Below are 16440 nucleotides of genomic sequence, written 5' to 3' on the forward strand. Positions count from 1 at the left end.
TTCCTTTTTGTGTTTTAACATAACAAAAATGTAATAGATCTCAAACTGAATCTCTGTTTGTAGATTTATATAGTTCAGCGTATGACCAAATTACGTATTTTAGATTTTAAACAAGAGATCAAATATGGTTCAGACTAACTAAAAACTGCTAATCCACCCTAAACTATAAAGCAGATGGCAAATTTAGAGTCTTTAGCAGCTAGTGGTCAAAAAGTCATGGTGTTTTGATTATGCTGTCATTAACAATTGTTACAATCTTTGTCTGTCACTGACAGTTTTCTTTTTCTTTTGAGGACCCAAAATGCTGCAAAAAATGCAAAAGTTGAAGAGGCCTCTTCAGTGCTTTTGCAACTGAACGTTGGCAAGCAGTTTTTTTAGTCGACTCACCACGGCAGGGGAGCTAAAGAATTACTTTCTTATTTCAAAATAAGAGTTGTAAACACTGATACAATAGAATGTCAAGCTAATTGCATTGCCCTTCATTTATGGGTGTCATAATTATTGCTTACACTAAACCAGCGGTCTTCAACCTTTAGTTGAATACAGTCATCCCTATTACATGAAATTTGACCAGAGCTGCCAAGTCTAATTGATCCTGTCTTTTGATTTTAGACAAAAAAAAATAATCTAACTTTTAGAAATAAGTCAATACACATTTTTGAGTGAGGCTAATTTAATACTTTTCAAGCTCACAGAAGGTAGCTTAATTAAAAGAAAATAAAGCACTGTTTTCAGCCTAGCATAAAATAAACGATATTTAGTATTTATGATATTTTATGATATAGATTTTAGAGTGTCAGAACTATTCTGATGTGTATTTAATATGAAAATCATTTCTATTTCATACAAAGACCCTGGATAGACTTCACTTTGACAAAGAATGCTTCTTGCATATTTCTAATAAACGTTAAGTGATTTTGCATCAACTCTTTTTTGATAATACTTCCAGCTTTATCAGTCTTACTCTCTTTAAAGGTCCGATTATAGTTGTGTTTTTATTAATAAAATTTTGGCATGTTGGTTACAACAGCCATGCCCGAACCATCAAAAGATTATTGTTTTAGGTCCATTATTCACTTCATTGCATTTAGGATAATAACCTTTCTTAAGCATTCAAATGCTTTTACAGACTTTGCAGTCATATCGGGTCCAGTCTGTTGCTTTTCATGATGTTTTATACATTATTCCTCCCACTAGCAGCTGTAATGCGCTGACTCCCTTATTAAACTGTCTGGCTAACATAAAATCAAAAAAAGGAAGACGGAGGTCATCTGGTATTGAAAATCTAATGTCTCTCTCTCCCACCCTACCCCCACCCCATTGCAGCTGATGCTCTTAATTCTTCCACAACTTTCAGTCACTCTGCAGTAAGGAATTTGGGTTTTATTCTGGACAGGTTTCTTAAGTTGGACAAACAGATAAGTGTTGTTCTTAAGTCATGCTTTTTTCAACTAAGGCTCATTGCTAAAGCAGAGCCTTATCTCTCTTTTCGAGGTCTTGAGAAGGTTATTCGTGCTTTTATCACCTCTCTTCTGGACTATTGTAGCTCCTTATATGTCGGGTAAGATCCATCATGCCCGCCGATTTTTCCAAATAGTTCAGAATGCTGCAGCGCGTCTTATAAGCAGTACAAAGCAGCATGAGCACATGACTCCAGTGTTTGGCTTGGTGTGTGTCATTGCATTGATTTTAAAGTGTTATTGCTAATTTCACACACATTTGACGGCACTCTGGTCCACCAGCCAGTTTCTGCTTGATGTTCTGGGATGAAAATTAAACTAAAGTGGAGCATTAGCTCTACATGGTCAGAACATAGAGTCCTTTAAAGGTCTTTAAATAAACATCTTTTCCCAGGCCTTTGAATGATTAAGTATGAGATGCTAAATAGTTGTAACCCATCTGTTTTATTTATTCTTATTACAGTTTTATTTTATTTGTTACTTTATGGTTGTTGATGTAAAAATGTGAAGCACGTTGGTCAACTGTTGTTTATAAATGTTCTATGTACTATTTGTTCTATATACTATATACTATGTTATATACGTTTTACATTTTGACATCGACTTTGATTGCAGAGCAAGCAAAATGTTTTGTACAGGGGTTCGTAACTTGCACTTATTCATTAATATTCATGAACACGCTCACATGCCCACACACATGCTGGCCACGTGAAGGAAGTGCTGCCAGCTCATATGTGTCCATATACCCACACAAATGCAGCGCTGCGTGACCTATACTTAAAGTTGACCTCTTTGTTGATATAAAAGCTGTCTGGAACAAGCAGAGTGCAGTGTGTTGCAAAATCTAAGTACTGAATTCATGCTAACTCAGCTACAATTATAAAAAAAAAAAAAACATTTTCTGTGCCCTATTGGTTTTACACTTTCTGATTTTGTAAGCTAGATTCTCAAAATAACATACTTGTAGTAGTATAGAAAACTTTGGTTTTGATTTCCCATCAGGATATTTTCTGAAAAGCATTATTAGAAGTCATTTTGAAGAAAACCTGCCAAAGACACATTGTTATGCTTCCTAATGAGCTCAGACACATTTGTTTGCTTGTTCTACTGGAGGATCAACATGGAATTGTGGAAATAAATAAACTCTTACTCTTGTGCTTAAATCATTAATACACCCTGCTTTTGTCTCCAGGTATTGTGTTGTTGTTTTTTTTTGTTTTTTTTTGTCAGACTGAGCAATATGTCTCTCATATAGTGAAAATGTACACACCTCGGGATGTTAGATCCCTGAAATTGAAATCGAAACTGACAACATACATTTTCTGATTACTTTGCTCAAAAATGATCCGACTACTTGTAGAGAATTGAAATTTCCTCCCCAGATGGTCAGCCTATCCCTGTACATGTCTGGCTAACCACATGGACGTAACTTACTTGACAGTGTTGAATACTGTGAATTTCACACACTTGATCCTGAACACATGTACTTTAGAAACCAGGCAAGCCTTAAAAGCAGTTAATTTCATGGACTTGATAGGACTTGAGTTCCACAAAATTCACAAAAATTGACTTTCAACCCACTCATGTATGGACATGCATAACACTTTTTTCATGTGCCAACAACATGACACGGTAGGAAACAGTGTGACAGCAGCTTAATAGTTTTTTTTATTACTTGTATTCTTCTGTTTAGACTTGGTGTCCTTGACTTACTCCAGGCTTTAGCTCAAGGCGCTTTTTGCCTTTAACTTCCAGAGGGATTCAGAAGGAAAGCGAACATAAAGGTAATCGCTCAGTTCACCTTCCCTCTGGCTCAGTCATCTCCTTCTCTTGCTCTCTCCTCTCACCCCTCCTGATGCTTCCCATGTGTTGAAGCGACTGCAAATATTTAAAGTAATGACTGGTTTCACCCTCAATTTCAGTCACTCTGGAGGACTGAGCAGGGTTCGACCCCTAGAAGAAGAAGATAGCCGATGCCGGGGTTCATTTTTCACGGCGTTTGTGTGTCTTTCTTGGATCGAGTGTTTGTTTTTTGTGTTGATTGACACAGCTTCTGAACGTGTGTCTTCTTGGCAGTTGTCTGATCTTCTATCAGCTGCCTGCGGTTAGGTGGGGTGGATCTGTCATCACAGTGGTTCAATAACACTGACCTCAGACCAGTGCTTCCAGGAAAAGCTGTCATCCGATCTTTGGGATCGATTTTCCACTTTCTAGGTAGCCAACTGTTCACAAAGAGGCATCTTTAAACAGTTTAGTGAGACCACACAGGAGAGAGAGAATCACCAACCAGCTTTACATTGTTGTCCTTCTAAACGTCTCCCTCCTTCCCTTTTTACTCCCGCTCTGTTCAAAGCATTAGTGCAATCCAACAGACAGCTTTTCAGGCTACTCTCATAGGTGGGGGATCATTTTTTTCTGGGCTGAAGTGAGCCTCCTGGCTAATGTAGGCAGAAGTAATGGCAGTGATAATGGATCGGTTGAGAGGCCCATTCACTCCTTTCTTTACAAGGTTTTCTGATATTGTCCACCAAGTAAATAAAATGATGGATGGAGAGGCCTTGGCTGTGCTCAAGTGGAAAGCACGGCGATCTCACACGCCGCCATCCATCAATTGTGCTTCTAAGTGTTTATCATGATCAGTGCTGCTCAATCTGGCCTTATCATTCTGCTGGGTGGTGAAAAAAAAAAAAAGTTCTGGGCAAATCCGAGGAGATATAATGTCAGGAGGAAAATCAGGGCGAATCAGGAACTTGGAAAAAAGTATAGATCTGCTTGCTGGGTGGTAAGCAAATGTATGTGCTCATGTTGGACTTTAAAGGCCCAGAAAGACACACAGACATCATGAATCATTTTTAGTGAAAGAGGAGATGTGGGCAGCACTTAAACAGGCTCCGTCTTGAGTCTCAGTGTGTGAGCGTTTGTGCGTGTCTGTCAGCCCTCATGTGGACTCGATAAGTTCCACTGACACTATGTTTTCTCTTGGTGGTCGGTGAGTGTTCCCGTCTGTGAGAGATGTGTGTTTCTCATTGGTTTGTGACTGTAGATGATTAGAGTTCAGTCCATCCATGAAATCCCCTTTAGGTCCCTTCAAAAAGAGGCAGTTTGTTGGTTTGGTCATGTATTATGAGAGCGGGAGAAAACGCGAGACAAAGAGTGTTATTTTGGCTTTATTTTTCATCGTCAGAATCAATCACAATTTCTCTTGAGATGTTTCCACGCTGACTCTTATTTTCCTTTTTGGCATGTGTAGACATTGAAGACTCGAATGTATTGGTGGGAACTTTGGCATAACTACATGTGAGGTCTGCTGGAATTTGATAACAGCCTGATGATATACATTACTTTGCAATTTCTTCATATTTGGCTTCCAGGGAGCCAAACATTTTTGTAAGCCTTTCAAGTGATCTTAAAGACTTTTAAGCTTTCTGAAGGCTTTTCTCAGGGCACCGGCTGTTGCAGTGTGTATTGTAAAGAACATTCTCTCTCCAAAGAAGAGAGAGAATATTTGAAAAAAATAGGGAGTAAAGGAAGATGTTTTATACTTCCAGATACAGCTAAACAGCCATTTGGACATCCACTGTTATACCAAGGTTTAAAAATATTACCGTTTTAAAACCTAAACAAAATCACTGTCTTATCCTTCACACCGCTTTGCGTTGGACGGTTCACGCCTCCGCGTCAGCCATTAGTGTCTGATAATGGACACCTAATCGGGCTTAGCAGCTTCTGTTTTAGATTAAGGTAAATAGATTATTTTATCCTTTTCATTGTTTAATATGCTTATGTCAGTACCCTGACACAACGTTCTCTGTCAGGGATGGTCTTAAGAAATGTAAAGTGAAATAAGTCAATAATCTGAAGAGTTGGATCACAATAATAGTCATGGACAAACTTGTTGATACCCTTCTTTTAATCAAAGAAAATCCCACAGGTTACTGAAATAACTTTAAACTGACAAAAGTAATTGTAAATGAAAATTGACTGAAAATTAACCAATGGAAATCCTTTAAATTGTGGTTCAACAGAATCATTAGAAAAATATAATAACTTTAAAAATAAACTAATGAAACAGGCCATGACAAAAAATATGGTACTCCTAGAAAACATAAATAATAATAATAATAATAATAATAATAATAATAATAATAATAATAATAACTAAATATTTTCACCATAGGGCATGTTAAACTGAGGTGTGTCCTGTAGCGAACCTCCCTGGATGTGGCTGCAGGTGGAAGATGTATCACAAATTGTAGAGAAAGCTCATAGAAATGATAACCACAGAGCCCAAAACAAACTCTAAATAAGTTAAAGGTGAACTCCCAGGTCAAGGTGCATCAGAGTCAGATCGCATCTTCTGTCACTATTTCAGCCAAAATGGACTTCATGGCTGATGCCACCATAGCAAGCAAATCATAAAACCGGAGTGTTTTGGCAAGGCACACAGCTCCATTTTCACACACACACAAATAAAACACATCTAGTAAAGAACACCGTCCCTTCTGTGAAACATGGACGATATATCTCAGATCTGTGCTGGGTTCAAGGAAATCCCAAGACTATCTGGAGAGAAATGTGCTTCTTATTGTCAGAACGTTTAGGTCTTCCAACAGCATAATGACCCAAAACACAACAAAACCACTCAAAAGTGACTATATGATCTAAATCCTTTTGAACATCTATAGAAGAAGCTGAAACACGACGTCTGGAGAGGGCACCCTTCAAACCTGAGGGAGCTAGAGTGGTTTGCTCACAAGGAGTGGGCCAAAATACCTGTTGACAGATGCAGAGGTGTCGTTTACAGTCACATGTATTGTTTGACTGCACTGATCGCCTGTAAAGCTTGCACAACAAAATATTAAGTTACAGGTACCATCATCTTTTGTCCAGACCTGTTTCATTTGATTGTTTTAATGATTCTGTTGAACCACAGTTTCTGATTTTCATTGGTTCATTTTCAGTCATTTTTTGTTTATTACTTTTGTCAGTTTCAAGTTAGTCCGTGATCATTTTGGGATTTTGTCTGATTAACAGAGAACGACCAACAATGTTGTCCATGACTGCAAAGGTTTCTGCTATAAGCTCAATGGAAATAACTTTTAGTGCCAAAGTATCCTACTATTTCATTCCTGTGAAAATGTAGCTTTGCCATCTTGTTTAGGTTCAACATAAGGAATAGGTTTATCTTTTATTTTCTTAGATCTTCATTACATATATGTCATTGTTTAAATGTGTTTTAATCTGAAATAATCATTAGATAAGTATTAAGTTACTTAATAAAGCAAGTAGAAAACAATTAAGTAAGTAAGTAAGTTAGTTAGTTAGTTAGTTAGTTAGTTAGTTAGTTACACACTTGGTTAGAAATCGGGTAAAAAGTAGTATAAACTCATTGAATTCTGCCCGAGCACCTCAATATAAAAAATGTCCTTGTCTCAACATGTTGATGGATCTGTTGGTAGAAATCAAGCATTATACTTGTGTTTACACATTCACAATTTTCTATAAATTATGAAAAAAATTAGAAAAGAGGTTCATTATAAAGTTACAAATGGAATTGTAGTAGATTTTCTATCCATACCTACATCCATCCATACATCCATCCATACATACATCCATCCATACATACATACATACATACATACATACATACATACATACATACATACCATGCAACAGAACCAAACACATGAAACACATTACCCATGAATAATTCAGGTCCTCCTCAGGTTGTGTCTTACTTTATTCATAATTTGTGCAGTTTTGTGTTTCACCAGATCAACAAACTTAAGGGCTTGTAAAATAGCATATTTGTATGTTCACAATAGCAATCATTATTAATTATTCTTAATACTCTTTTCTAAAGTTTCCATAATGGTTAAAGTGCTGTTTTATAGATGTTGCCCAAACCTTGTACACAGTATTCCAGATATGGTATAATAAGGGAGGAATAAAGTAGTTGGAGGAATGAAGTCATGAAATTACCCTTTTATGATTTTTAAAGCCCATAAAACTATTACTATATAAAACTTGAAATATTTTAAGAGAACCCAACTCCTTTGAAGCAAAATCTAAAGAGAAAATGGCTAAATTCTGTATTTTCTGAAATCCAACACAGAAAAAAAGCCAGAGCAGTACCATGCAGCAGCGTCTATCATTGATTGACTGTTTGTACTTGGTTTGGTTGACAAGTTTTGGCATTAGCTTTCAAAGGAAAACAAAAGCCACAAAGGCCAACATGTGCTATTGAGTTTTGCTGCATTCTGTATAAGTACGGAATTTGTTTTTCATTATGGTTCATTGTGGAGTCTGTACACAGTCCAAAACAAGAGGCAGACTGGAAAAGAGAGATTTTCTGTCCTGGGTTTTTGTGACTGCGTATCACCAAAGAAAACTGTCTGTTCCTTCCTTTATAAAAGCTGCACAAATGGGCGTGCCTGCTCATGATAATTTGTGTGAACACGGATTACTGTTTTGAGACTTTAATACTTTGTTTGACCTCTGGTGGATACTGGTAATCATGGCGATCACAATGGTTGTGTCTGGCCCTCTTGTTGGGATTATAGAGGTGCAAAATATCTGTTGTACACGGGAAAGAACAAGTACAGGGAGACACAGCTAGAAGGGCCATCTGTCATTTGATTTAGGAAGAAATAGAGATAAAAGTGAAGGTGTGGAGAGAAATGTGTTTTTTTTTTTTAACAGGAGTCATGAGGGTAAGAGCGAAAGCATGGATACTCCTGGCTGCACACAGAAACACTCAGTCACTCTCTGTGGGCCACACAAATACAAACACATGCAAGGCCATGTTTTGGCAAGAGCCCAAAAGCCTTGAGGCATCAGTCTATGCTCCTTCTCACCTCACTCTCTTTCTGTTCTCCCCCACTCTTTGCTCCTTATATTTTTTTCCATCAGACCAAAAATGTTTTTTTGTTGTCTTTTTTTAATCAAATCCATGCAATCGCTCATAAATAAAGCCAGTAATTTTTCTTTTCTATTTACTATGCATGTTTTTTTCAGTAAAAAGTTTCTGGGTTTGAATCCCGGCCTGGGGTCTTTCTGCACGGAGTTTGCATATTCTCCATGTGTAAATGGGTTCTCTCTGGATACTCTGGGTTCCTCTCAAAGTAAAATGGCAAATGGCTTGAACTTATACAACGCTTTGACTAGTCCGACAACCCCAAAGCGTCTTACACTACAATCATCCATTCACCCATTCACACCCTGACAGTGGTGAGCTATGCTAGCAGCCACAGCTGCCCTGGGGAGACTGACAGAGGTGAGGCTGCCATGCATCGGCACCACCTAGCAAAAAACATGAATGTTAGGTTAATCAGTCTTTCCAAATTGACCTTAGGTGTGAGTGTGTGTGCCGGGTTGTTTGTCCTGTCTTTGTCTATGTTGCCCTGTGATGGACTGGTGACCTGTCCAGGGTGTACCCTCCCCTCTCCCCCAATTCCCCAGCGCCTGCCCCACATTCCTGCAAGGACAAACGGGATGAATGTTTCTTATTTCTCAATCTACAAAATTTGGACACTCGTACAGCCACTTTGCAGCTTAACAATCAAGACAATCTCTTCCTAGTTCTTCCCAGTCTCCATTTGATTTTTCTCATTTTGCAGCAATCACTCATAATCAGTGAGTATTTGTAAAGGAACAATGACATTTCAACGAAAAGAAACTTCTAGCAGAAAAGGGCTCAGTATAAGTGGTCATATGCGCATGAATAATTAAATAAAAAAAAAAAGATATACATCTCCGGGTATTGTAACCCAATAAATTTTTTTAAAAATATACAATTTATTAAAATAAGAGGAAAGATTGATTGGCATATCTATCTATCTATCTATCTATCTATCTATCTATCTATCTATCTATCTATCTATCTATCTATCTATCTATCTATCTATCTATCTATCTATCTATCTATCTATCTATCTATCTATCTATCTATCTATCTATCTCTCTCTTTATCTATCTATCTATCTATCTATCTATCTATCTATCTATCTATCTATCTATCTATCTATCTATCTATCTATCTATCTATCTATCTATCTATCTATCTATCTATCTATCTATCTATCTATCTATCTATCTATCTCTCTCTCTCTCTTTATATATATATATATATATATATATATATATATATATATATATATATATATATATATATATATATATATATATATATATATATATATATGTATATATGTATGTATGTATGTGTGTTACCTTATAATACCTTTATGAAAGGTGTTACCTTTTATGACATTATGGATACCTTCTGCATTAATCTATTAATATAGATATTTGGGCTTTTATCCCTCTGGGATTTCAGTGCGTCATTTTTAGAATACAGATATCTTTTGAAACTGCAGAACAGTTTTTGTTTATTTGGGTGTGTTGTTGTTTTATTCCTCAGTTGGAGATTTTATTTTGGATCATTTCCAGCCCCGGCAGCTTCTCTCTGAAGGCAAACACTTTGTAAATGTGGTTGTTTATGTGTGTAACTACTTGTGAGCTTTTACCGTGCAGAGAGGAAGAAGGTAGTTAGCATTTAGTGGCAACATACTGCCATTCTTTTAACAGCTCTCACACACCTCATTAACTCTCATAATGAGTAAGTAATCAAACACATTCCACCTCTTTTCTCCCTCTTTTTAGATGGACGAATAAAATTAAGAAGCATTAGGAGCATTTGGTTAAAATAAACATTTTCTTACTGTGTAATCATCACAAGAAATGGGAAAAACAAACTGATTTTTAGAAACCTTGAAAAAGGCACACTTTCAGTAAAGGCAGCTCAATAGTATGAAATCTAATCATCATACGGTTAAGATTTTCTGAGTACAGTTCATTTGGTCCATAAATCAGATTTAGACGTTGCCACTGCTGGCCTGTCTGGACCTCTAAGTACCAAATTTGACAGAGTGATGAAGGGTGAAATGCTGTGTAAGCAGCAAAAAGAAACACTGCCCCTGTGTTAATGTGGATGGACGCTCAGGATTTTTAAAAAAAATTGTTTAGCCCCAATTTATATTTATTTGAAATCATATTCAATAAGTTCATACAAACAATTAGCAATGAGAGAAAAAAAAAATCTAAAAAAATTAATGACAAGAAGACAGGAAAGCTGAGGTCATTTCGGTACACGTTTTGCAAGTTATGAAAAAGCTGGTTTGCAAACTTGTTTGTTAAGTAAGGTCTGAGAAGTGTAGCGAGCATTTGCTCTGATACCCTAATAGAAAAATATAAGTAAAAGCTGTGCATAACTAAAACTTACGTAAAATGTAAACTTAGGATGACTACAGCTCTCTTGTGGAAGCATCAGAGCATATTTATCTGCCGTTTACGTCACCGTCATGGCTCTCACTATATATCCAGACAGACTTCTCTACAGCAATAGCAGCCACTGCTTCACAAAAACCATTGTTACTAGCCGTGCTGTTTTATTCTTACATTTCTTCTTCTTGCTATGATGTGGTATCAATAACATGCTGCTGTGGGACGTCTTCTTCTATTATATGGACATGCAGGTCACTTTGGGGTCTTTACAGAAGCATGACGTCGGTGGCATTTCATTAATAGTGTAACAGAGCTTTCTAGTTTTGTTACCAGCACTGCATGAGGTGGAAGGAGACAGGACTCTGAGCTGGGCTTTTGGAGGCCTCGTGGTTCAGAGTGACTAATTTTTTTTCTCAATACACCAGCACTTCATTAATATTGTTTACAAGCAGCCTCTATATTACAGTGTGGTGGGTTGGCTGTTGGGCTTATTTGTTTTCAACGGGCTGGTTGCGTTTTTCTCTCACAAGAACTGGCAACCCTGGCGGCCCACATTCACAACGTTTTTCTTTTTTAAGATGCTGTTGCCTGGGCACTGAGGGATAGAATATTATTTTCAAATGCTTCCATTGCTGTGGAAAAGTTAAAATGATAATTTTTTTTATCCTAAACTAAAACAGCTATCCCCTGCAGCACTGCGCATGTTTGTCACCTGCGAGTAGCTTCTTTTGTCTGAAGACGTGTGACACAGACTGGCTGAGAGCCATTGGTTACAGGCTAGCATTAACTTCCTCTGATTTACTTATTTATCATCGCTTCAGTAGTAGTGAAGCTAATGTTTTTGTTTGTTGAATATCAGTTAGTGAAGATAACTTTTTGATTACCTGAGCCAACCACTAATGGTTTATAAATCTATATCTCAAGCTTTAAAGATCATTGTTTAATGTATCCTTAAAAAATGGAAAGAGTATAGCGCAAGTTTAAACCTTCAAAAAACATGGCCGTCCACCCAATCTGACAGGTTGGGTAGTAATCAGAGAAGCTGCCAATGGGTCCTTTGGAACTTTAATAATTTCAAAATATCGGGTTTCACTAATGGTGAGACACATCGATGGCAGCATTTGTTGTATGGGATTATTTCCTTCAGCAGGGGTGGGGAAACTGGTTAGAGTTGATAGCAAGATAGATTATAGAGAACCTGCAAAGAAGGTAAGACTTCCTGATCAGCTTCCTGCAGGTCATGACACTAAACATACAGCCAGAGCTATAATGGGATTCGGTTTAGATCAAAGCATATTTATGTGTTTTGATCTAATCAAAGTCCAGACCTAAATCCAACTGAGGATCTGCAGCAATAATTCTAAAATGTTGTTTAAAGACTTACTATACAGTCTGACTGAGCGTGAGCTATTTTTAAAAGAAACTGAGCAGAACTCAGTCTGTCTTTAGATGTAGAAAGCGGATAGAAAAATACATCAACAGCCCTGCAGGTCATAGATGGTAATATGACAAAATGTGGATAAGTTGAAAGCGTATTAGTACTTTGGCAGGGTTCTGTATAAAGGGGCAATCATGTGTGCTCACATGCAGGCATGTGTGTCGGTACGCAGTTGTAATTTATAGACTTCAGTTCATGCAACCTGAAGCCTTTAAACATTTAAAGCAGAAAACGTTGGGGAAACGCATCTGAAACACCTACTAAAACTAATACTAATAAAAACATAGGCAAGAAAAGCTTTGCTAATCCCTCCAACCCTCCTTTCTGACTGATGTGAATATCATTATGGCCCATAGGAATTTTTGTCACTTATTGTTGTGTTTATTGAGATAGAAATTAGAGGTTAATGATGGGAATCAGACAGGAACCAGACATTACTTTCAGCGTGCAGCTAATCTCCTGGCCAGGCGCCGTAACTGTGTCTGATAACATTGCTAATTGTTCCAGATCTTTGTGGCGTTTGGTGTAAACAGTAGCTGAGTTAATTATTAGAGCACTTTACACTGATTGAATGATACCGTTGTTGGAAGTTTCAGTCTTGAAAAATGCAACTGCAGTATTTCAGCGCTACAGTTCACTGCACCTGAAAACATGTGTGCTACCCCGTCATTAGGGTAACAATGGGAATGAACTGTGAGCGAAAGGCCGGGCTATGTTAATGAACTAACTGCCCACCTGCAAGGTGTGTTGTGCAATAAGGTAAATTTGTACCAGGTCCGGTGTAAAGGTTGACATAGCTGCGCTCGCTTTTCTGGTTAACGCGCTTGGAATCAAAAACCACTCGAGGGTATGCTGGGTACAGGACACCATTAGTTACTGGAGATGGAGGACTGCACTGGGACTCATTCCTTGGTAATGAGCGTATGCTCGGAGTGTGAGGAAAGCGTTGGAAGGTGCTGATGGTTTCTGTGAGACTTTTCACCCTGAACAGGGCTGAGCAAGCAGCACGGTGACATCTGGAGGTGATGACCTCTGCTCCTGCTTCTGAAGCCTAACTCTGTCTGCTCCTGCGCTATTCCAGTGCTATTGCCCTGAGGTTAGCTAACCTGATGCAATGAGAGGAGCGACATTTGCAGGAAACGCAAGGAAAGGAGGTTTTTGAGGATTCTTTTTTTTAATTTTTGGCTAAAACTCACATTTTTAAACTTGGCCCTTACCATGCAAAAGTGATGCACTGCCGTGGCAGTAGCTGTAAGATTGCAACATTTGATCAGGAGTCAAAGTTTTGCTCCATAGACCGCAGTGACTGATATACATTTTGTGGTTAGTGCTCTCAAATAGTTGTGTCTGATTTCGAAGGGAAAAGTGCTTCACTCAAGATCAGCTTTCTAGCTAATCTGTAATGTCAAAAATCTCCAAGCCGACACACTGCTTGGGCTGTGCTTAGAAAATAACAGCTAAAGGAAACCACAGAGTATGTAAAATACAGCACGATGGTCTCCCACAAAAATGTCCTGTTTGCCATTTTAAGAATGTGTAAATGCAGAAACGTTAGTTTTGCTAAATTTGATTTTGCTCTGGCTTCTGTAGGAGGAGAAGGTGGTGATAAATTCTTTAGAGACGCAGAACAGACTGGAGAGCCTAAACCAAGACCGCAATAATTCCTCTGTTAGATTTGACAGAAGACACCAGAGGAAAAACAAGAAACAGGCAGATTTTCTGGCAAGAAGCATACTGACATTTAGAGCAGTCGTGGATATATCCTTTTATTTTGGCTGAGACTTACATTTTTAAAGTGACCTCTCAAGACCTGAGGCCCAAATCCAATCAAAAAGCACCATAAATGGGAGTGTGTAGATGACTCCAGCCAATCCAATTAGAGCGTGCTAACAGGATTACGGGGTTTTAGTGTGCAGATTCCACCCAAGAGCTTCCACCTTTTACTACTTACACACAGAGCATTTTATTCGTATGATCAGAGCCTTTCTGTCCAGCCTTACATCACAGCATTTCATCCTTATCTGCTCTTCTTTCTCAGGGCTTTCTGTGTGTACCTACAATAGCCTCCGCCGTCCAACCAGTATTGTCCTAGTTAAACGTTTTAGCTAAAAAGATATTCAGGAAAAAATACACTTCCAGGAGGAGATGCAGACGTCAATATGAATGTCCCTAAACTTCAAAACATGAGCATCTTTACAGTAACAGTTGTTTGAGAAAAGGGAGAAGAAAATGGTCATTCTAACTCATAAGAGCTCAAAAGCAAAAACGAAATCCTATTTGCTTTGATTACAATGAAATGTTTACATATATTTTATATGAATGCAAAAAAATAAAATAAAATTAACAGCTCACTTTCAACATGTAGCCTAATTTAATTTGATTGTTTCTTGAGATCAAGCAAGTTCCTGTTTTAAATGAGTATTTTCATTTTATATTATTTTTTCATGCCTTGGGTAACACCGAAAAGAAACAGCCTTTCAGTTATTAGATACATCGTCCAACTATGCTGCTGGGGTATGTTTCACTCCCTGTCGTGAAAGAATCCCTGACTCACGGGAGAAGAATAATGCTGTGTCATAAAGTTGTATCCTGTGGTGCTCCCGGACGCTTAATTACCAGGAATTATCAAAGTTATCTTTATAATAGCGGTTTGGCGAGGGTACACAGAGTCTGGGGCTGTGCTTTGGTTTCTCTGTGGCTGACCCGCTGTGCTGTTTTGGATCTGTGTGAGAACCTTTGTCAGGGCAGGAGCCTCTCCAGCAGCGGTGCGACATCTGTAGTTGAGACAGAATATAGACCAGCTTGGGATTTCATTTTTTTCTTTTGCTCTCCTTCTGCTTTTCTTATCTTTCCTTAAGCACTTACAGTTATTTTCATATTCGTAAGTTGTGCCTGACGTTAGGCACGCGACCTAGCTTGAAGATAATGGTGGCTCAGTTAGAAGAACCCCCCCCCACACACACACACACACACACACACAGGCCACTGCCCTGTTGTCTCTGTTTAGTCTGTGTGCAGGCAGACATTAAGCCTCAAACTACAACCAGGTCAAACAGATCAGCATGGAAGAACACTGAATAATACAGCCACCATAAAATAACCCCTCCACTGTGAGCAGAGCCCACACTTCGGGGTAGTCGCGAACACCGTGGGGGAGAAAATGTTCCACTTAACTTCCAGTACCCCGCAGATGAGCCGCTTAAAAGCAGGAGCGATGCTGCTTAGAGAATAGATGTGGTCTGTTGAAGAGTCTGCTTAAAAAGGCCACAAGAGGAACGTTCACGCAGCGAAGTTGCGAAAAACATTGTGGTCTCACTCATTCTGTAAGACCACAGCAACTGCATGAAGCAATCCTACAATTTAGGTATAAAATGCTATACCTGCTTTTTGTCTTTACAGCGATCTGAGTGAGAACTTCATCCAATCCATCCCCAGAAAAGCCTTCAGAGGAGCGACGGACATCAAAAACCTGTGAGTACTCATATTAATTCATATATGATGACATGGTGGTGCGCCCAAATAAGAATTTTAAAACTCAGAACAAACACAATTTAGTTAGTTTGATGATTTTTTTTTATTTATTTAAAACATGCTTGTCTTAACATATTTAAGCATAGACTCAGTGTTGTTGGTTAAAAACAGTTTACATCCAAGAAGCATGAATAAACACGCTAAATATAGTTGTAAGCAGATATTTTTAGTTACTGTATAAAAAGGCCCTTAGTTTTTTTTTTTTTCTCACTTTCTGACATTAAATCAGGGTAAACATTTTCCCTTTTAAGGCCTTTAGGATTACTACAATTATTTTGACTTGCTTAACGTCAAAAAAATGAAAGACATATTTTTCATTTAGATTTTCTTTCTTATGTTCTTCAGATGTGTACATAAGTTTCCTCAGTGTTTAATGAAACTGCTTTTTAAACTATGAAACTGCTTTTGAAACATTTTGGTTATTGTTCCACAAGCTTCTTACAGTCGCTGTAATCCTGGCCCACTCCTCTTGACATATCCTAGGTTTCTGGGCTGCCTTGCTTACACGCACCATTTTAGCTCTGCTCATTAATTTTCTATGGGACTGAGATTAGCACTTTGTGATGACAGGCTGCAAAACATTGACTTGGTTGTCCTTAAGCCTTGTCGTACCTAATTCGGCAGCATGCTTAGGGCCATTGTCCAACGAGAGGACTCATTTGTGCAAAAGCTTTAACATCCCGGCTGTTTTCTTGAGATTTATATTGTTCTTTACCCATGATGATG

General features: G+C 38.1%; 1 protein-coding gene across 4 annotated transcripts in view; it reads left to right on the forward strand.

The window, feature by feature from the left end:
* slit1a (slit homolog 1a (Drosophila)) overlaps window positions 1–16440 on the forward strand; it is a 110255-nt gene that overhangs the window by 47815 nt on the left and 46000 nt on the right. For all 4 annotated transcript variants that reach the window (XM_036126791.1, XM_012880471.3, XM_012880473.3 and 1 more), the window contains exon 5: window positions 15583–15654. In XM_036126791.1, the coding sequence (XP_035982684.1) occupies window positions 15583–15654 (72 nt within the window). The remainder of the gene's footprint in view (window positions 1–15582; window positions 15655–16440) is intronic.

The sequence above is a fragment of the Fundulus heteroclitus genome, chromosome 22 (genome assembly GCF_011125445.2).
Source record: "Fundulus heteroclitus isolate FHET01 chromosome 22, MU-UCD_Fhet_4.1, whole genome shotgun sequence".
In the NCBI taxonomy this organism is placed as follows: Eukaryota; Metazoa; Chordata; class Actinopteri; order Cyprinodontiformes; family Fundulidae; genus Fundulus; species Fundulus heteroclitus.